Source organism: Pezoporus wallicus, unplaced genomic scaffold (genome assembly GCF_028554395.1).
Source record: "Pezoporus wallicus isolate ANWC-B61680 ecotype Strahan unplaced genomic scaffold, APGP_CSIRO_Pwel_v1 contig_1387, whole genome shotgun sequence".
Lineage (NCBI taxonomy): Eukaryota > Metazoa > Chordata > Aves > Psittaciformes > Psittacidae > Pezoporus > Pezoporus wallicus.
Window position 1 is genome coordinate 81,908 of NW_026635935.1, and position 22,692 is coordinate 104,599.

The window sequence follows — 22,692 nt, forward strand, 5'->3', positions numbered from 1 at the left end:
ATAGGAAAAGGGGTAATGGGTTAAAACTTAAACAGGGGAAGTTTGGATATAAGGAGGAAGTTCTTTACTGTAAGGGTGGTGAGGATCTGGAATGGTTTGCCCAAGGAAGTTGTGAATGCTCCGTCCCTGGTGGTGTTCAAGGCCAGGTTGGACAGAGCCTTGGGTGACATGGTTTAGTGTGAGGTGTCCCTGCCCATGGCAGGGGGTTTGGAACTAAATGATCTTTCCAACCCTAACTATTCTATGTTTCTATGCCAGTATCCGCCAGAGAGCTGCCACATGCCAGCAGCCAGGAAAGAAGAGAACCTCGACACCAGGCCGAAGAAAGCCCCCATTCGCCTCTGGCATCTCTGCTGTTTCTTCAAGGGACACTGTCCCCAGCTGAACAGGAGGCTGCAAGGCAGCAGGCTGTGGGTGGCCTCCTGCCTGCAGTGTGGGCAGAACTATTTCAAAGAGAGGAACACCTCCTCAATCCTGTGCTGCCCTGGCTGTGGAAGCAGCTCCAGGCAATACACGGGGCACAGTGGTGGATAGTAAAGACTGCTGAGAGCACCATCCTGCACGCCCTGAGTGTCTATGGTCCAGAGTGGGAGACTAGTGCACATGCTGCAGCCTGTCCTTGGGGAACACACAGCAGTGCTGGTCAATGGTGTCCTCGGAATCATTGAATGCCAATGCAGTGAGGAGGCCCGGAGGCTACTGCGCTCTAGCACAGTAACACAGCTCCGGCTCCAGCAGCGACCCCGGCAACAGTTCCAGCTCCACCAGTTCCAGGCTGGTGACTCCTGACCCCAAACCAGCCTCCCCCAGCAGCCCTGCAGACTCTGACCAGGGGGAGGAACTCTGCACGTCAGAGGCTGCCCTGTGCAGGGGTCCTGGCCGCCACTCCTTTACCCCTGTCCCTGAAAGGCAGGAGCAGACGCAGGAGGAACTGGCGCAGCTGGTGGCAGCAGGCCAGCACCCACTGCCTCTCAAATCCTGGTTGGTGACCCCAAAAAATGAAGGCCTCCAGCCCACCGGACTCTCCCCCACCCTGCAAGAGGCTGTGCTGTCGACAGCAGTAGCAGGGCTCCAGCAATCCCCTGGCTGAAGTAAAAGCATTTTTTACTTCAACACTTCACACCCTCTGGAAAAGGGCATTCCCCAGGCAGCAGGAGTAGGGCAGGTCTCCTGGCACAGGCACAGGCACGGCAGCAGTGCTGTGGCCGACCCAGTTAAGTTGTCCATGCCCATGGCACGGGGTGTGAAAAGTTTTAAAGTCCCTTCCAAGCATGGGGCAGCCACAGCTTCTCTAGGCAACCTGTGCCAGGGCCTCAGCACACTCACAGGGAAGAACTTCTGCCTAAGAGCTGATCTCAGTCTCCCCTCTGTCAGGTTAAAGCCATTCCCCTTGTCCTGTCCCTACAGGCCCTTGTCCAAAGCCCTCTCCAGGTTTCTTGTAGCCCCCTCAGGCACTGGCAGCTGCTCTAAGGTCTCCCCTTAAGGATCCTTCTCTTCTCCAGGCTGAACCATCCTAGCTCTCTCAGCCTGTCTCCAGAGCAGAGCTGCTCCAGCCCTCGCTGCATCTCCGCGGCTTCCTCTGCACTCCCTCCAACAGCTCCACGTCCCTCCTTTCCCCTTTCTCCACCAGACGGCGCTGCCCCGCTCTCCTCCGCCGTTCCCGTGTTTCCTGAGGAAGCGGTCTCCCGGTACGGAGCCAGCCCCGCTCCCACCGCGCAGAGTGGGCCTTGCAGGGCCATGGCGGACGATGGGCAGGGTAAGAGCTGCGTTGCTGGGGGTGCCGCGGCGGGTGCTGGGGCCGGGCTGCCCGATTTGCGGTGCTGAAGGGCCGGTATCTCGCTCCGCCGGCGGTGCTGAGAGAATTCTTCGGCTTTCGGCGGTGCCGCAGGTGCCTGGAGCGAGCAGGCGGTGGATCACTTTCTGAGGTCGCAGCGCATCGAAGCCAGAGATGCTGCCGCCGTCCGCTGGTTCCACGCCGCCAACAGCAAGGCCCGAGCCAGGGTGGCCGCGAGAAGTAAGTGCAACGGGCTTTCCTGCCCTGTCCCGCCCCGCCTTGCTGTGCCCTGCGAGGCCCATCACAGCGTGGCTGTCTGCCCCTTTGGGCTGCAGGACAGGGGTTGGAGGTGTTCCCTCCGTCAGACAGACTCCGTTAGTTGTGAAAAGGCTGACGGTTTGCAGCCCCTCTCTCGGGTCAGACGTTCGGCTGAACGAAGCCGGCAGAGCAGAGCCGTGGCTGCAGAGACTTCCGGTGTCATTCACTTGTACTAAACTTACCCACGGTGTCCATAGAATCCCAGACTGGTTTGGGTTGGAAGGGACCTTAAAGCTAATCCAGTTCCAGCCCCTTGCCACAGGCAGGGACACCTTCCACTAGACCAGGTTGCTCCAAGCCCCGTCCGACCTGGGCTTGAGCACTGCCAGCGATGGGGCAGCCACAGCTTCTCTGGGCAACCTGTGCCAGGGCCTCACCACCCTTGCAGGGAAGAACTTCTGCCTAAGAGCTCATTTCAATCTGTCAGGTGTTCAGAGTATATTTTTGCATAAAGGAATACAAAATCTGCTTCTGCAGGTGGGGCTGTTTTTCCTAATACTGAGGTTAGATCACAGCACCTTAGCACTGCAGCCCTGGCAGCAGTGGTCATGGTGTCCCTGTTCTTCCCAGTTTGATCTCAATGGTAGGTCACCCTCTCCCTTGCTGTGACACTCTGTGGATCTGCTCTGACAGACAGAAGATGTAAATGGGGAGATTGAAAGTCCTCTTCTAGGTGCGGGCTGGTCCACCCAGTGTCCAACAAGCCAGTCTCATACAAGGAGCAGGATGCTGTTTTAAGTCATCTGTGCAGAGCTGAGTGCTCCAAACCAGTCTGTGATTCCCAGGTAGTTTTGACTCTGTGGGATGGATCTTCTTCTGGGGCTTTTTAGGATGGTTTGAAATTGTGTAATGTTGTAATACAATGTTGTTCAAACAGGACACTTTTATTACTGCTCCCCCCCCCCCCCTTTTTTTTTGCGATTATTATAATGTATTCCAGGTTTCATGTAAGCAGTTTAATTGAGTGAATTTTAATTTAATGTCTCTGAATATTGGGGAAATATACAAGTTATTTATGTAATTTTATACATCATTTGCTTTCTGTTGACTGCTTAATTATCTTTTTTATTATTTCAGTCTAAGTAACTGCATATATTGAATTCTCTACAAAGCCAGTGGCACTTCCCAGACTCTCAGAAACTTACTATTATATAAAGCTGTTTTCCAGAACTTGCAGCATTCCTAAGATTTCCACTCAGTTGTGTTTCAGTTACATTTTCCTGGTAGGTGCTGTTTCCTGGCTGACCTTTTTTAAGACGTTTTGGCTGAGATGATCAATTTTGAGAATGAAGTGAGGAAAGTGTTAAAAACTTCTGGTCACCTTTTCTCTGAAGCCCTGTTTTAAGAGGAAAAGATTTGAAATTTAGCAAGAGTGGATTCACATTTTGGATACTCATTTTGGTGTTCCTCGGGGGGGGTGGGGTGGAAGTGATTACTTGCCCAAATATATTCACAAAACTAATTTTTCACGTAATTCTAGACTTCTGAAGAGTTAAGTGACTAAAGCACCTAGAGAAGCCTAAAGTACCTAGCTTTTGTAGCTTCACAAACAGCAACTGAGTGACCTTTGTGGAGTTACGTACACAGCCCAGTGCAGAAAGACTTGCCCTGTAATTAGTTGTTACTCTGAAGCAGAAGTTGGAATTACTGTTTCTGCTTCTGTTAGATCATTTTTTATATCAACAGGTGATGTTCACATGATAGAAGCAGATGTTGTTCTTCGTGGTGGCCAGGGAGGAAATGGAGACCCTATCATGGCTCATCCACCTGAAACAGACAGTGACAACACGTTGCGGGAATGGCTGAAAGAGATTGTCAACACGGATAAAGGCATCAAGCTGGATTTTAAGAGGTATCTCAGGAGAAAAAGATTTTTTTATTGTTTGTGTTCTTGCTATTAAAAACTTTACAAGCAGAGCTGTCTTTTTGGTGGTGTTAGACCAAAGTTTTTCTTTGGTGCAATTAGTGTAATGCATTTTTTTCCTGAACAGAAAATGATCAAACAGAGTTAGAATTACTAAATGCATCAGAAAAATAAAAGCTTTAGAAGTGTTTTGAACTATAAACAATGATTTCATATTCGGTGAATTAGTTACTTAGTTGCTAATGAGCAGAGTTTTACCATCATGGTACCTATCTGGGAAGCTTATGGAAAGTTTTCTGCTTGTGGAAAGAAATTAGGAGAGACAGCCTTCTGACCGGGAAGTCCAGCAGTGTCTCCCAGGCTGCAGATGGGGCTGAGATGGCATATCTGCTTGGCAGCACACAAGTCTCTTCTGCTTTCTTGGTGTCATTCTCTGCCATGGAAGGGGAATGAAAGTGTCAAGGTTTTTCAAGGAGCTTCTGAAAAGCTTGCTGAAAAGCCGTATCTGTTCCAGGTGTGCTCAAGTTCATCATGATTTAGAAACATCATCCTGTACTAGTATGAATATCTGTATTTTCCCAGAGCTGTTTATTTTTCCCTCCCCAAAGGAGAGGAATTCTGTTTTCTGATTAACTCCAATACTAATAATTTCAATTCCAGATTTAGGTATGCTCCTTTTAGTATCTGCTCTTGTAACACATAAAAATACGGTATTAGATTTCTTCGGCATGGTTTCTAATACAGAAAATTGTTCTTGCTTTTTGTGTAGTAGAGTGCATGTATATTGAAGTAAATTCAGTTTCTTTGGCCTAACTTATGACTTAAAATTTTCAGGGGTTCATTTAAAAATTATAACCATTAACTGTTTCATTGCATGTAATGGAAAATACACATGAAAACCCCATATACTTCCTTGAAAAGCCTGAAATGGGGTTCAAAGTGAGCTGAGATTTTCAGACACCTGAAAGCCCTGACTTTAGCTTTGTCTGAATTTGCATGTACAACATACATTTTTGCAGCAGATGGAGAACCCACCTCCACATTAAAAAGAGCTTCATCAGTCTAAGTATGCTATACAAATGCAAACCAAATGCTAGACAGTTGTAAAATGTGATTTTTACCCGTTGTTCTGTGAAATGTAGTCACAGTTTTCACGTAAAAGTTCATGAAAATCCAAAAGATGTGGGCAGATTAAATCCTTTTATTGTTACAGGATCTGTAGATATCTCCCAGGGCAGAGAAGGGAAAGGACAGGAGAAGTAGGCATTTGTTTGGGAGTATTTGCTGGGCTTGGTTGTTTTTTGTTGGGTTTTTGTTGTTTTGGGTTTTTTTTTCATTTTACTTATTGTTTAAATTGATTTTAAAATTATCTGCCTTATCTTTTATAAGCTTTTAAAATCCTCTTGCATTATAGAAGTCTATTATATAAAAGCGTATAAAAAATGTAAGTACACACTGCTGTTGTAGCCAAATGAGTGATGTTCTTTTTGGATGGCATTTCTTTGAAACTGGGAATATAGGGAAGCAGTTAAACATCATCTGTGTTGTCCAAACAGGCATTCTTCACAGTGCCTTCTCATCCCCTTCCTTTTCCTGGTGCTCCTGTGACACCCAGGGGGACCAGTTTAGGATGTGGAACTAACTAACTCTGCAGAGCAACATGAAGAACTTTCTGTTGGCTCAGCTGTCTGTCAGGTCTACAAGATTTTGGGAGATAATGCAGGTCCTAGCTGTTAGTAAGGAAATCACAACTCTGACCATAATGATTTTAAATTCCTGAATGTTACATAGAGCATTAATTAATTTGCTGTGAGAGAAAAATAAGTATTTTATTTGCATTCATACCTTTTCCCCATTTTCCCACTTTTCCTTTTCTTCCCCTATACTGCTGGTTTTGAAAGTTTTAGTAAGACAGAGAAAGGTTATTGTTTGCCCTGTAGTTATGCTTTTTCTTTTGATTTGAGAGACAAGTGAGAATAGGTGACTTAAGTTACCTTATTAAATGCTTACAAGTGGCACTGCATTGGTTGCTCAAGTGACTACATCTCATACTTAGTAACTACCTGTAGGAAGAACAGCTAATGGGCAGACTTGTTCATGCTGCAACTATTATGCCAGGCTTTTGAGCTGTGGGAGCAAGCCCCACCAGGGACAGAATGTTCAGATGGGTGCCCTTTCACTCTGCTAAAATTATCAGAAAATGTTGAGGTTTTGACCTTTTTTTCTCCTAGTATAGGTGCATTATCTTGTGCAGATGTGAAGGTAACCAGTCTGTTGGCTGGATTTGAAATAGTGATAAAAGCTTTAACGCTTAAAGTGCTGTTAGGGTTGGGAGCAATTACGTTTACCCCTTGAACAGCATATAAGCATCATTGATACATATATAATAAATAGAATAAATATATTTAAATTCATTCATTTCTAATTTTCCAGATTAGAAAGCTACAAGTATTAGTTTTCATGTAATACTATGAATACTATCTTCAGCCCAGTGGTCTCATCTAAACAAATCCAGTGGCTCCCTGGATTAAATCCTTTGCAAGCATTCAATATCATCCAAGTCTTAACAAGTTAGAAGAGCCATGAGGTGGAAGTTCACACCTGGAGGCAGGGAAATGAGCAACTTCCAGTACTTTTTACCAGCAGTGGTAGTCACCTGATGGTAAAAAGGGTCCTCAGACTGACAGGTACAGCTTCACTGACATGTCCATCTGGTGTATACACTGTACATTTCCCATCCTCAGTCCAAGTGAAGTGTCTCACCTCACCCACGTGTTACTGGTACAGCCCAGATGCCCTACGGCCTTCCTTGGAACTTCTTGAACATGTGAAGCACCACTTGAGGCGACCCATTTGGATCAATGCAGACATCCTACCAGGACCTAATGGCAGTAGCTCTGTAGTGGATGCAACAGGATTCCTTGGCACTGTCACCTCATTTTTCCCAAATGTGACCTTATCACTAGGGTGGACAACTGGCTGGCACCCTGACAAGTGCAATAAAGGTAAAGATAGAAAATTTAATTCTGACACTGCGTATTCTGTTTTCTCCAAATTAATTTCATAATTGATTCAAAATAAGCTATATGCCATCTCATAAAAGATAATAAGATTGTATCTTATAACAGATCCCACATTCTATACATTCTGTATTCTGGAAATGAAGATTTTCAAAAGAAGTTTATTTTTCTACTTCAGTACTGATGTTCTTCACTGAGACAATGACAGTTCTTACTCATAATCATTGAGCCATTTCATTTTAGAATTATGTGATTTTTCACAAAACCCTTATTTGCTTTTATTTTGTCTTCCAACCAAACCATTTTGTGTCCTTATTTTGATACAGACTGTATTTGTGAAGAATTCTTTTTAATGAGGTGGTGTTTACTGCAGGCTATGACTGGGTGATGGTGAAGGAAATGGCTCAGATATGCAACACGCTTCCCCAGCCTGTAACTTTCGCTGTAAGAGCAGCACTGGTACGACAGTCAGTATCTGAGCTGCGCTGGTTAATCCAGCAGTCAGATAGGTAAGTTTGAGGGCCTTTGTTTTCAGTTGCCTTTATTATACAGGCATAGACTTGTTTATATAAATACAGCTCAGTTATGTGTACATACATTGCCCAGAGAAGCTGTGGCTGCCCAGTCCCTGGCAGTGTTCAGGGCCAGGCTGAATGGGGCTTAGAGCAACCTGGTCTGGTGGAAGGTGTTCCTGCCCATGGAAGAGGGTTGGAACTGGATGAGCTTTAAGGTCCCTTCCAACCCAAAGCACTCTGTGATCCTGTGATACATACCCAATTACATTGAAAATACTTTTTTTCGTTTAGTTTATCTTTCAGTTCTTTAATTCTTTCAGTTCTTAAATTGTTTTGTGCACTGATTCTGACTTAACATGCTTTTATGTGAAGATAATATATTCTTTTTTCTCTTTCTGTTTTTTTCCCTTTGTTGTTTTCTTTTTTAATATAGGTACAGTCTCACCGTTTGGACAGGAAAGGAAGATGTGTACTCTGTAGAAGATTTGCTTTACATCCGAGAAAACTTTGATAAAAGTAAGGTTTATTACGACATTTTAGAGCCACAAAATTCTGAATTCAGAAAAGCCATAGTAGCATAGTAAATAGGGAAGCAGGCAACGAATGACCTTATAATACTTAGTCTCTTTAAACATGAAGATTTCTTGGTCAAAGAAATGTATTTTCCTTACTAGAAGAACTGTATAGAACACAGTTGTGGACATTGGAGGAGGTTTTGCATAACATGCAACTGAAAGGCTTCTCAAATAGAAATTTAGTGCCTTCTTAATAATTCCTTACTCATCGTCTTCATGCCCCTTCTTATTTATCCAGTGGCGTGTAGCAAAGGCTACTCATGTTACCTGAATATTCTAGCACTTCTTCCGTAGAAGCATATAAAGGGGAGAATGGCCCCAGCTTGTACTTGTGGACCAAGGTGATTTGCTGCTAACTGCTTTCATGTAAGCCAACATCTTTGTGACCCTCAGTCTTTACTAAAGCCTGTTTATGCTTTTTATGGGGGAGGGCAAGAATTAGGACTGTGTTAATTACAGAGCTATGCTGTTCCCAAAGGGGTTATTTTGTAGCTCATCATGATACACTCCATTTTTAATGCTGTTGCAGTTTATTAATGTTCTCACTCCTGTGTTTGCAGTGAAGTAGCATGTTAGTACCTTTTTCTAGCTACAATTACTTCTGACATGTCTGCTGCAAATTACTGTAGTTATTGTATGGTGACCCTCAGGAAATACTCACTGCACACATCAGTTACTCCAGATGAGGTGTTGAGGTCTGTGTTCAGGAGCAGTAACCCTGGCAAATGGGTGCAATAAGCAGCTGGGAGTAGTGTCTCAGACTGCCACAGCAGAGCGTACTCATTAAAACCCCAAATAAAGCAGCATTATTTTTTATTGTGCTTCCAGTATAATTCAAAGTATCATACCCTATCATCTTCTGAATTTTGAACATTTGATTTTTTGGGGCAGTTTTATGTTTGTTTTTTATATCCTTATGGCTTGGCTCCCTTGAAATTTTCAGTGGTCCTTCTGTCATTATAGCTGCTGCTTTCATTAGCCAGTTTTGAGTCCTCTTATTGCTGTAACAGGAAAAAAAGTTCTGCATATGCAAAAAGTCTCAGTGAGGATATGTCTAAGCGGAATTAAAATGTGTTTTAAAAAGGTGTTCTCATTACTGTGTTTTTAAAATGTTTGTTGAGGTCAGGTTTGTATTTTATAATAGGCTGGCTTTTGGAGAGAAGACTGTAACTCACACCATTGGGGGCAGCTTATGGAAGTGTTCAAAATACTGATACCTTCAGGGAAAACATACAGGAATTAATTAGAGTTCATTAGTGTGCGTCCATGTGTGGATTTTGGGAATAAACTGGACTATATGACTAAATCAATATCTTCACTGTTCAGTTTTAGATCTTAGCATGGTTTTGGAGTGGCTGAACATAAATTCACTTTTTTTTTTGCTTGGGACACAACCTCTGAATTAGATCTGCAGTGCACAGGAGGTGCCATCTTTAGGCTTAAGTATAAAATAAGTGGTTTTGACTTCATGTTGGTAAGTCTCAGTCCACTGGTGCTGCCTTAGGAGTTGGACGGTTGGTACACTGGCTTCCTGAACCCCAGTTCAGATGAGCAGGGTGGCTGAGGTGAGCCGTGCTTTAACCTGGAGGCTGTACAAGACCTCCAGAGGTTATTTTTGTTACAATTTAATGACAAATTTCACCTCTTACATAGTACATACTACCACAGAGGATTTATTCAGACACAGAAGGAGTTTGAAGTAATTCTGTAATTCTGTTTGGTTACTATAAGCTTACTTTCATCTTTGTTGAGCTTTAACAGATGCTTGCAAGGAGTTTAAGTAAAGAATTTGTGTAACATGATGGCTGCTGTCGCCAGGGAGCCTCAGAACCTAATCGAAGTCCCTGGGTTCTTTTGCCCATTCTGTGCCAGCAAAAAGAAGCTTGTTTTAATTGTGTAAAATGACAAAGCCAAGGACATTCCTATGAGGTCTGTGCCATCTTTCAACACACACTGTTGGCCAAAGAGAAGTGACTCAGGTAATAGGTGTCCTTTAGGGAACATATATTTTGCATATATATATATATATATATATATATATATATATATATATTTTATATATAAGGTTAACTGATGTAAAGGAGCATAGGACCTCTTTTAAAACAGATTAGTAACTGCATATTTTTTCAGAACAATTAGTCATTAGTATTGGAATTTTATCCCTTTCATTCTGAAAAAAAGCAGAACTGATTTCTTAAGATTTATCTTTGCCAAACCTGGTCTCCTTGAAGGTATTACAGTGCCAGGTGAAAATGTGTGGCTGGGAAATATTTTACAACAGGCATTCCTCCCTCTAATTCTGGATTTCAATGTTAATTAGAATAATAATAATAATAATAATACAGTGTGAATGTCCTTATTAGGATGGTTATTTGTGACTAATGTTGGCCTTTCTGTAGCAATCCATGTCCTTGTGACATGAACCAAATAATAGCCAGCCAGTGGAATAATGGTTTACTAATATAAGAATCCAATTATGTATAAATACCTACTTTTAGTTGAAAAATGAAATAATTGTACTGCATAACAGATGCAGAAAGATGAAGGTCTTAATAAGGATTCATGATGGAGAAAAAAAACAGGGATTTAATGACTGGTTTATTTACTATTCTTATGTAGCTGCATTAAAATATGGCAGTATTCTTTTGGAAGCACTGCGTAATTGTCAAAGACAAAAATCAAAACAGAGCAACTCCAAATGCCTTTCTCCTTAAAGTAAAAAACAGACAAAAAGTGCAGTGAGGGCTCAATTGAAACTTCTTTAAACCCTGGAAACTGCTTTTTTACGGCATTCTTGTGTTGTGACTTGCTGTCCTTACAGTTCTTAAACCAAAATGTGAAGGATTTTTAGATGATCACTGCCTTTTCTGAGGGCACCACTGCCTGTGTAGGAATTACTTTCATTGTATGGTTTCACACGGCATTTTGTAGAGAAAATGAAAACCAAAAGTAAAAAATATTGTAATGTTTTTCACCTTTTCAAACTTTGATTCCAAATCAGTCATCTCATCAGTGGTGTGTTTTACTGAAAGCTGTAACCTGGTTTGGCAGGAGTGCTTGCTCACAGACATGTCACTACTGTTTTATATAGTTTTTAAGTGTTTAAGGGCTTTATGGCATTAATCTTTCTATGAGATAGAGTGGATGACTAACACTAATTTTTCACAGTAAGGTGTGAGAACTACTCCAGGTTCTTAGGAGCACCTCTTAAGAGAAAAGGTTTCAGCTTGTGACTTTTTTTTACCAAGATGCGTAACGAACATCTGGTTTAATTAGTAAACTTGAAGGTTTCAGGGAGGTATTTAACATTAGAAATTCAGGTCTTATTTCCCACTAGAGCACAGCTCTCATGAGGAGCAGCCAAGGGAACTGGGGTGTTTAGTCTGGAGAAGGGAAGGCTCAGATTGGACCTTACTGCTCTCTACAACTACCTGAAAGGAAGATGGAGACAGGAGATGGCTGGTCTCTGCTGCCAAGGAACAAATGACAGGACAAGAGGAAACAGCCTCAAACTGCACCAGGGAAGGTTTAGACTGGATATTAGGAACAATTTCTTCCCTAAAAGGAACAGGCTGGCCAGGGCAGTGGTGGAATCACCGTCCCCAGAAGTGTTCACAAACTGTGTAAATGGTGACATGTTCATGGTGACCAGTAATATGGTTCATTGGTGGCCTTGGCAGTGCTGGGGAATGGTTAGACTTGATGATCTTAAAGGTCTTTTCCAACCTAGTTGATTCTATGATTCTTTGCTCAGACAACTGGAAAATGACAAGGATTACAAATTCAGACATGATGGGTGTATTTCCACTGGAGTGGAAGCACAATCAGCCTCTGAGAGAGGGAAAGAGCCTCTCTCACACAATACTTTGTACAAATTTAGCCATGTTGGAACAAATCTTATCAACTGTTTCAATATTCCTGTATAGAGACAGCCTGAGAAACACTCAGAAGCAAGTATCTTTGGTAGTGACTCTCTGTCTCCTAAGTGGTGTATAAACGGATGTATCATCTATTTGCATGCCCCCTGAATAGGGAAAAAACTTTTATTTATGCATTGTAACCACATCAAGAGAGCAAAACTGAATTATTTTTCCTCTGAAGGAAATGCAACAATAAACATTAACATTAAAGTTTCACATTATTTCTGCATCAAAATGAAGCATAGAATATTGGCAACACCACAAAAGAGCTTCACTTCTTCAAGACATTTGCATTTTCCTCCATTTTCTGAGCATTTTGTAAGAAAAATGCTTTTTCAGTTGAGGGAGCAGATCTTGTGTAATAATAGAACAGATATTTGGCTTCCTACCTCCACCAAAGACATTGGTACCATTTGATCTGTGAGATATTTTTTTTTTTCCTAAAAAATATTTTTTTTTTTAAAGATACATCTTTAACTTCAAATATTTAACTTCATTATGAGATGAACAGATTACAAATTTCTCTTTCCTTTTATAGTATCATAAAAACATTTGAAAAGTCTGTTGTGCCTGTACCTGGTGTTTACAGGGACCAGTTTATACCCACTTAATATAATAATACATATGTTCTTCCACATCATTTCTCTGCCATAAAAAGATTTCTGTGTGGTTCTTGTTTCTGCCTGGTATATGCAGATGGTGATCCAGCAATCTCATGAAGTAAGAGGCAGAAACTGAGTGGAACCAAATGCTCCATCACCTTCACCATATTCCCACCAGCACTCAACAGCTCTTAAAATGTACATTTTGAACACTTGAGTTTTCTTAAGATGTATCCTGATCTCCTCAAAAGCCTTGCAGTGCCAGTAATGCTTGAAGGTGAAAATGTGTGGCTAGGAAATATTTTTAAATTAAAAATTTTTAAATGTATTTTAAAATACCTTAAAGTGTGCATTTTAAGACTTCTTATTTTTGGATATTCAGTGTGCAAACTCAGCAGTTTGTTTTTTTATATGTAGTGAACACACTTGATACACAACTCTGTTGTGTAAAGATGTAAATCATACGTTACATTCCAGATGTCAAATGTTCCCTTCTTCAAAATACACATATTACGAACTTTTGGACACTTACATTTTTACATAAAAAAGGTTTTGTAGAGGCTGTTTATCATCCACTTGAAATTATCTTACACTAAGGCAAGGTTAACGTTACAGTTATTTGTTAGGCAGTGCCAGACTGGGTGAATTTTGAGTTGTCCTGGGTTTAGCGGTAGCAGTTAATTTTTCTCCTTCTTGGTAGCTGGTGCAGCGCTGTGTTTTGACTTCCAGCCTGGGAACAGTGCTGGTGATACCGATGTTTTCGGTTGTTGCTAAGTGATGTTTACCCTGACCAAGGACTTTGTGAGGCTCGTGCTCTGCCAGGGAGAAGGGGAAGCAGGGAGGAAGCAGAGACGGGGTGCCTGACCCATGTTAGCCGAAGAGGTATTCCGTACCACAGCACGTCATGCCTGCGGGGGGGTAACTGGGAGTTACCTGGAAGGACACGGGCTTCTGGGTCAGACTCGTTTCTCAGCAGGTGGTATTGTATTCTCTTCCCTTGTTATTTTCCCTTATCGTTGTCGTTGGTGGTAGCGGTGGTGATTTGTGTTGTACTTTGATTGCTGGACTGTTCTTGTCTCAACCCGTAGGAGTTGCACTCTTTCAATCCTCCTCCCCATCCCTCTTGGGAGCGGGGAAGTGGAGAGCCGGGGGGGCGCCTCGATTGCTTTCAGCCCGGCACCACTCACTGGGAGTGAGTGAACAAGCTGTCTGGCTAGGGTTTAAACCACGACAGTTTCATTTTGGCGCCCAACCTGGGGCACAAGGGGTTGCGATAATGACAGATCTGACCGGATTAATAGTCACTCATCACAATCTATCTGATTTATCCAGCTCCTCACGTGTACCAACACAGGTCTCCGCTATTAACAAAAGGCGTCCTATTGTTTGAGAGAGGAGATACAGGAGGTATACGCCACGGGCTACCCTATGGTTTTACCTGCGGGATCACAGAGAAGACATGAAAAAGTGGGATGGAAAACCTACTTCAGCTTTGGAGGAACGGGTGAGTGAATTGAAGAGGGGAGCAAGGGCCAAGACTGATCATCCCATGAGAGCTACGGCTTCAGTCTCTGGTGAGCAGTTTCTCAGATGGAGTGGAAGAGCTGATTTTACTCCAGCTCCTGTGATAATGAAGAATAATCCCTTTTACCACGACTTAAGTGTCCAACGCTGTGATGACCACTAAAGAGGCCCTGCCTCCAGCCAGGTGGAGGTAGGGGACAATCGGATTTACTGGACTTTGTGGATCAGATGGCCTGACACATCAGTCCCACAGAAGTATAAGGCTCTAGTAGATACCGGTGCACAGTGTACCCTGATGCCATCAAGCTGTCAAGGGGTGGAATCCATCTATATTTCTGGAGTGACAGGAGGATCCCAAGAGTTGACTGTGCTGGAGGCTGAAATCAGCCTGACTGGGAGGGAATGGCAAAAGCACCCTATTGTGACTGGTCCAGAGGATCCATGCATCCTCAGCATAGACTACCTCAAGAGAGGGTACTTCAAAGACCCAAAAGTGTACCGGTGGGCTTTTGGTATTGCTGCTTTGGAGACTGAGGAAATTGAGCAGCTGTCCACTTTGCCTGGTCTCTCAGAGGATCCTTCTGTTGTGGGGTTGCTGAAAGTTGAAGAACAACAAGTGCCAATTGCGACCACAACGGTGCACCGGTGGCAATATTGCACCAACAGAGACTCCCTGATTCCCACCCATCAGCTGATCCGTAGACTGGAGAGTCAGGGAGTGATCAGCAGGACCCACTCGCCCTTTAATGGCCCCATATGGCCAGTGTGAAAGTCTAATGGAGAATGGAGACTAACAGTTGACTATCGTGGCCTGAATGAAGTCACACCACCATTGAGTGCTGCCGTACCGGACATGCTAGAACTTCAGTATGAACTGGAGTCAAAGGCAGCCAAGTGGTATGCCACGATTGATATTGCCAATGCATTTTTCTCCATTCCTTTGGCAGCAGAGTGCAGGCCACAGTTTGCTTTTACTTGGAGGGGTGTCCAGTTCACTTGGAACCGACTGCCCCAGGGGTGGAAACACAGCCCTACCATTTGCCACGGACTGATCCAGACTGCACTGGAACAGGGGCAAGCTCCAGAACACCTGCAATACATTGATGACATTGTTGTGTGGGGCGATACAGCGGAAGAAGTCTTTGAGAAAGGGAGGAAAATAATCCAAATTCTGCTGAAAACTGGTTTTGTCATAAAATGGAATAAGGTCAAGGGACCTGCATAGGAGATTCAATTTTTGGGAATAAAATGGCAAGATGGACGTAGACAGATCCCCACAGATGTGATCAACAAGATAATAGCAATGTCTCCACCAACTAATAAGAAAGAAACGCAAGCTTTCTTGGGTGCAGTGGGGTTCTGGAGAATACACATCCCAAATTACAGTTCGATTGTAAGCCCTCTCTATCATGTGACCCAGAAGAAGAATGATTTTAAATGGGGCCCTGAGCAACAACAAGCCTTTGAGCAAATTAAATGCAAGGTAGTTCATGCAGTGGTCCTTGGACCTGTCCGGACCCGGCCAGCTGTAAAAAATGTACTGTTGTCGTGGTTTAAACCCAGCTAGACAGCTCTTTCACTCACTTCCCCCCCTTCTTGCCCTCCCCCTACTTCCGGAGGGACAGAGAGGAGAATCGAAAAGAATGCAACTCCCCCAGGTTGAGATAAGAACAGTTTAGTAACTAAGGTATAACACAAATCACTACTGCTACCATGAATAATAATAATGATAAAGGAAATAGATAATGATAAAGGGAAGAGAATACAACACCTCAGCACCAGCCAATAGATAACTCGCCCCCCCCAGCCGGACCAAGCTCTGACCCATACCTCCTCAAACCCTGCCGTCCTCGCCCTTCTGGGTAACTCTCCGTTACCTCCTGGGCATGACGTGCTGTGGTATGGAATACCTCTTTGGTCAGTTTGGGTCAGCTGTCCTGTCTCTGCTTCCTCCCAGCTTCCCCTCCTCCCTGGCAGAGCATGAGGCTCACAAAGTCCTTGGCCAAACCAAAACATCATTGTTATCAGCTCTGTTCCCGAGCCGAAAGTCAAAACACTGCACTGCACCAGCTACCAAGGAGGAGGAAATGACTGCTACTGCTGAACCCAGGACAACTGTACACTGCAGCTGGGGAGAATGGTCCTACCTGGAGCCTCTGGCAGAAAGCTCCAGGGGAGACTCGAGGTCGACCCCTCGGCTTTTGGAGTCGGGGATACAAAAGATCTGAGGCCAGCTATACCCCAACTGAGAAAGAGATACTGGCAGCCTATGAAGGGGTTCAAGCTGCTTGGCACTGAAGCACAGCTCCTCCTGGCACCCTGGTTGCCCGTGCTGGGCTGGATGTTCAAAGGCAGGGTCTCCTCTACACATCATGCAACTGATGCTACATGGAGTAAATGGGCTGCACTAATTACACAATGAACTCCAATAGGAAATCTCAGTCGTCCAGGCATTCTAGAAGTCATCATGGACTGGCCAGAGGGCAAAGATTTCGGAATGTCACCACAGGAGGAGGCGGTGCGTGCTGAAGAGGCCCCACCATATAATGAACTGTCAGAAAGTGAAAAGCAGTATGCCTTGTTCACTGATGGGTCCTGCCATACTGTGGGAAAGCATCGGAGATGGAAGGCAGCTGTATGGAGTCCTGGACGACAAGTTGCAGAAACTGCTGAAGGAGAGGGTGAATCGAGTCAGTTTGCCGAGGTGAAAGCCATCCAGCTGGCCCTGGACATTGCTGAACGAGAAAAGTGGCCAGTACTTTATACTGACTCATGGATGGTGGCAAATGCCCTGTGGGGGTGGTTGAAGCAATGGAAGCAGAGCAACTGGCAACGCAGAGGTAAACCCATCTGGGCTGCTGCACTGTGGAAAGATATTGCTGCCCAGGTGCAGAACCTGGTGGTGAAGGTACGTCATGTAGATGCCCATGTACCCAAGAGTCGGGCCACTGAGGAACACCAGAACAACCAACAAGTGGATAAAGCGGCTAAGATTGAAGTGGCTCAGATGGACTTAGATTGGCAACATAAATGTGAATTATTTTTGTCCCGGTGGGCCCATGACACTTCAGGCCATCAGGGCAGAGATGTAACATATAGATGGGCCCATGATTGAGGGGTGGACTTAACAATGGACACTATTGCCCAGGTTATTCATGAGTGTGAAACATGTGCTGCAGTTAAACAAGCCAAGCGGTTAAAGCCTCTTTGCTATGGAGGATGATGGTTGAAATATAAATATGGGGAGGCCTGGCAGATTGACTATATCACACTGCCACCAACCCGCCAAGGCAAGCGCCATGTGCTTACCATGGTGGAAGCAACCACTGGATGGCTGGAAACATACGCTGTGCCCCATGCCACTGCCCGGAACACTATCCTGGGCCTTGAGAAACAGATTTTGTGGCGACACAGCACCCCAGAGAGAATTGAGTCAGATAATGGGACTCATTTCCGGAATAACCTTATAGATATTTGGGCCAAAGAGCATGGCATTGAGTGGGTATATCACATCCCCTACCACGCACCAGCCTCTGGGAAAACTGAACGGTACAATGGGCTGTTAAAAACTACACTGAGAGCAATGGGTGGGGGAACTTTCAAGCATTGGGATACACACTTACCAAAGGCCACCTGGTTGGTCAACACCAGAGGATCTGCCAACAGGGCTGGCCCAGCCCAGTCAGAACTTTTACATATTGTAGAGGGGGACAAAGTTCCCGTGGTGCATATGAAGAATTTGCTGGGGAAGACAGTCTGGGTTATTCCTGCTTCAGGTAAATGCAAACCCACTCGTGGGATTGCTTTTGCTCAGGGACCTGGATATGCTTGATGGGTAATGCAGGAAGATGGGGAAGTCCGATGTATACCTCAAGGGGATTTGATTTTAGGGGAAAACAGCCACTGAACTTAATTGTATGCTGTTGCCTGCTGTGTAGTACTTTTATAGCCCATCAACTAGATGTCTCCAGGTCACCAGCAACTGGCCCTGACTTCCCTCCAATCATCATCCCAACAGAGAATGAACTTTGATAGAACCGGATGAGTTCCGCAGTAAAGGAACGACCAGCATCAGCAGGCAACGATCCAATACTGCACACAGACTTTCCTCCCCTGAAAGATTGTTACAAGAGATGGAACCTGACATTATGGACCGAATGGACTCGGCAGCATTATAGGGATTGGTCCATGCACTAAGAAAATGATCTCTTTCTCTTGGTTTGTGTATATATGGATGTATATATGTGGGAGAGCAATGGTGTATTGAAAATGTGGGATCTAAGCACGACGTGAATGGTATGGAATAAGGGGTGGATACTGTCCTGGGTTTAGCAGTAGCAGTCAATTTTTCTCCTTCGTGGTAGCTGGTGCAGTGCTGTGTTTTGACTTCCAGCCTGGGAACAGTGCTGGTGATACCGATGTTTTTGGTTATTGCTAAGTGATGTTTACCCTGACCAAGGACTTTGTGAGGCTCATGCTCTGCCAGGGAGGAGGGGAAGCTGTGAGGAAGCAGAGACAGGGTGCCTGACCCAGGCTAGCCGAAGAGGTATTCCATACCACAGCGCATCATGCCCAGGGTGGGGGGTAACTGGGAGTTACCTGGAAGGACACGGGCTTCCGGGTGGGACTTGTTTCTTGGCCGGTGGTATCGTATTCTCTTCCCTTGTTATTTTCTCTTATTATTGTTGTTGTTGGTGGTAGCGGTGGTGATTTGTGTTGTACATTGGTTGCTGGACTGTTCTTGTCTCAACCCATATGAGTTGCACTCTTTCAATCCTCCTCCCCATCCCTCTGGGAGCAGGGAAGGGGAGAGCCCGGGGCGGGGGGCCTCGATTGCTTTCAGCCCGGCACCACTCGCTGGGAGCGAGTGAACAAGCTGTCTGTCTAGGGTTTAAACCACGACAGACTGAAGCTGCAAGAAGACAGATGGCACCCAGTGTGTGTTTTCAGAAAAAAAAAGTATTTCAGTATACAGAAATTCACATTAGACGGACACAATTTAAATAGTTATTTTCTGTAAACTACTAGACAACAGAACACGTTCAGTATTTCTCAAGTCTTTAGGAGATGGGTTTAAAAATGCTAAATGGAATATTAGAAGTCAGGTGTCCATCAAGTATGCACAAAGACAGGATGTGGTATGTGTACAGAGATGTTTGGAATCACAATAAGTGGGGAACAAAACCAGATTTTTCTGTGTTTAGACAGATAACATATATATGCAACAGTTTTGAGGCAAAGAAGTGTTTCTCATCTCTGAGAAACTCATCTCTCTGCTTCAAATTAGGCAAAATGAGGACTTCTATCTCCCAGGTGGTGGATTTTTCTTTTGGGTCTGTCTCAGCAGGAGGACAGAGCTCTTCCTCACTCCCAGATGTGCGTGAAGTGCTCTTGCTGACCAAGGCAACATCTGGATATGCCCGACTACTTGTATCCTCTCTTGGAAAGAAAGCCATGCCTCTGACTGGGGAAAATACAGGGACTGTAGTGATATGACAAAGGGTAATGGGTTAAAACTTAAACAGGGGAAGTTTGGATATAAGGAGGAAGCTCTTCACTGTAAGGGTGGTGAGGATCTGGAATGGGTTGCCCAGGGAAGTTGTGAATGCTCCATCCCTGGCAGTGTTCAAGACCAGGTTGGACAGGTGCTTCGGTGACATGGTTTAGTGGGAGGTGTCCTTGCCCATGGCAGGGAGGTTGGAACTTGATGATCTGAAGGTCCTTTCCAACCCTAACTATTCTATGATTCCATGAGAAAGAGCTCCTGCCTCATGTGGAGATCTCTTTTTTTGGGGGAGTCTGGAACTACAAAGAGTAGTGGACTCTTCTTTAGGTACAGTGTCTGCCTCCCCCATCCTTCCCCTTTTTAAATGAGCATATCACAGAACTCCAACAGCTTAAGAAGTCCAAGATGATTGGCATGGCTGATTAACAGTGCAGGTAGGGTTTGGTCATTTCACACCAGATGATGATTCAGGATTTGTGGCTCACAGTACTGGGTTCTTGACTCAGCTCCCAGGCATTGTGTGCTGAACTGAGCTGTAGCTGGAATTTCCAGCTCTGCATGTGACACAGCTCTGCAACACGAATTTCACTGACAAGTGAAATTAAAAGTGAAATTGACACTTTTAATGTCAAATTTCATTGACATCTGTTGATGTGCAGCAAAGCCACTGAACACGGAAGATGCTGCCTGTGTCTGCTGGCCGCTGCCCACCCTTGGTGAACACTGGTTCTGCCTGGGATTTCTGGATATTTCACAACTTAGACAGCTTCAGTCTGGTGTCCAGCATCACAGTTCAGTGTTTCAGGTTCCCACACCCCACATATGCCACCTTTCTGGGTGGAGAAAGAGTATGAATTTGGAGGAACAGGAGAGGGAGTACTTCTAATCTAAAATGAAAATGATAGCGCCTATTACAATCCGTAGCAGGTTCAGCCTGTCATGGGTAAAATTTCAGTGCTGAAGTTGAAAACATTATGAAAACAGTGTAATAGCTATTCCTCAGTTTGCAGAGAGCAGTATGATCAGTTAAGTATATTTTTTTCATGTAGTCTCTGGTCTATTTAACTCACTCCAAGGCAGAAGGCTTTACATCACAGACGTACTTTCTGTGATGTGTACCATTACAATCATGTAGTGCAGTGACTACCTACATATCGTAAAGAATTTTTAACCCATTAATCCCTTTGTTCATAATTCACTAATTGCTTGATCTGCTCAGTCTGTAGTGACTGCCTCCTTTGGAGTATTTTTATGTTCTTGGTCTCCTAGAAAAAGGAGGTGCTGCTAGAACTAAATGCTTTTCTCCACAAGAAATCATCCCAGAAACACTGTTTATGAAAGTAATATCTGGAACTGGGGGGTGAGGACTCACATTCAGTGGTGGAAGAAAACTGGTCTTATCTGAGCAATGTGACCCAACAGTAAGGCTCCTGATTCCTGCTTTTCTAGAGAAGCTTGGTTTTTCCTTGTCAGAGTAACAGGACGCATGTTCTGCAGTACTTCTCTGGGATTTTGTAACAAAGAGTGAGAGGGAGAAAGGATCTTTTTCTTTCCTATCACTGACTTACTGTCTTCTGCAGTAGAAGGCCTCATACTGAGGCCTTCTGAGAATCAGAGCTGTAGTGATTTAACTGAGTTAACTGAGTTAACTGAGAATCAGAGCTGTAGTGATTTGCTGCCAAGTTTCTTTTCTGGATAACACTGTTAGGGTTTGAAGTAAAGCTGATTTGTCCCAGACTGGCATCCTTACCCACAGGAATCCCACTGGGGTTATATTTCTCTTCCACACAAGGAATCTGAGAGTTTATCTTGTCATACAGTAATTTCCTTTATCCACCATGTTCAAAGGTTTTCAGTAAATGAGAAGTGTCTTTTATGTCAATACTTTGGGGCCTGGTGATGAATCTGTTTGATGGGGCAAGGCCAGTGGTTTTAGAAGAGAGCTCTTCTTGTGGAGTAATATCCTGAAGTGTAAAGAGGTGATTTTATTCTGGTGGAACAGTAACAGAGAGCTCTTTATCCAAGGCTCAGACTGTAGCCGCTGCATTTGTGAGAGCTTGGACCTGGCTTTTGTCAAGCTGGATTTTCTCATCAGTGAAACTATCTGAGATGAGTTATCCACACTTCGTGGATGATCCAGCTCTTTAAAGCTGAAGAATGCCTTTTCAGTTTTATCTGAGCTTGAAAGCAAGGACCGGAAAGTTTTCAGTTCTATTTCTGATGGGGAAATGCAGACAGTTGGGGAATAGCATTCCTCAAGGTGTGCAGGAGGCATGTTTAGGTACTGCTTTGTTTTCTGCCTTCCTGATGTGGACTTGTCCATTGTGATGATGATTTCTTTTCCTTGCTCCCTGCAGGTGTTAAGAAGAACTTTCAGGGTCTCTTTGTCTTCAGAGTTTATTGCATACACAAGTGTAGAGCAGTTGGAGCGATCTTGCAGGCTGGGGTCAGCCCCACTTTTCAGTAGCAGAGACACCAGGGCCTGCTCTTTCCAACCAAGCATGCATCAAGGCTGTTTTCCCAGACTTATCCTGTATGTTTGGATCAGCCTTGTTTTCCAGCAGGTATTTAACCATCCTTGCCTTGCTGACACTCTGGCTATCCACAGGTTTTTTCCTAAAAGCAATCGTGAGCGGGGTTTCTCCTCTGTCGTTGCTCTCATTGATGTAGGCACCACCCTCTAATAGCAGCCTGGTGAGGCGGAGGCGTCTTTGGTAGACAGCTCTTATCAGAGAGTTCCCCTCCAATGTCAAATCCACCAGTTCAGTCATGGCACTTGTCTCACTCGCAACTCCTAAAGCCTGGAAAGAGCACTGGGAAAACAGAAAGCCCCCAGAAAAAAAAAAGAGAAAATGAAAAGAGAAAAAGAGACAAAAGAGGAAAAAAGACATAAAAAGAAAAAAGATAGGAGAAAAGAGAGAAAAAGGGGGGGGGGGGGGTAAAGAAGGGGGAAAAGAGAGAGGAAAAAGAAGAATAAAAGAGTGAAAACATAAAAAAGGGAAAAAGATAGAAAAAAAGAGAAAACAGAAAACAAAGGGAAAAGTGAAAAATGAGAAAAGAGGGAAAGGGAAAAA

General features: G+C 44.1%; 2 protein-coding genes across 2 annotated transcripts; one reads left to right on the forward strand and one right to left on the reverse strand.

The window, feature by feature from the left end:
• The first annotated feature begins 576 nt into the window (after positions 1–576).
• Positions 577–21,224, forward strand: FAM151B (family with sequence similarity 151 member B). Its single transcript, XM_057398685.1, has 8 exons — positions 577–778; positions 1,631–1,756; positions 1,859–2,014; positions 3,779–3,944; positions 6,744–6,961; positions 7,350–7,485; positions 7,925–8,007; positions 20,888–21,224. The coding sequence occupies exons 1-8, from the start codon at positions 577–579 to the stop codon at positions 20,980–20,982; spliced, it is 1,182 nt and encodes a 393-aa protein (XP_057254668.1). The 3' UTR covers positions 20,983–21,224.
• On the reverse strand, positions 21,208–22,389 carry ANKRD34B (ankyrin repeat domain 34B). The gene is given in 3 exon segments (XM_057398686.1): positions 21,208–21,590; positions 21,593–22,095; positions 22,097–22,389. Coding segments are annotated over 3 exon segments (1,179 nt in total).
• Between the last annotated feature and the right edge of the window lie 303 nt (positions 22,390–22,692).

Coding starts and splice junctions, on each gene's coding strand:
- FAM151B (XM_057398685.1), top strand. CDS start 577: ATGGTCCAGAGTGGGAGACTAGTGCACATGCTGCAGCCTGTCCTTGGG. Junction 779..1,630: donor GCTCCACCAGTTCCAGGCTG/GTGACTCCTGAC, acceptor TTTCTCCACCAG/ACGGCGCTGCCCCGCTCTCC. Junction 1,757..1,858: donor CATGGCGGACGATGGGCAGG/GTAAGAGCTGCG, acceptor GGCGGTGCTGAG/AGAATTCTTCGGCTTTCGGC.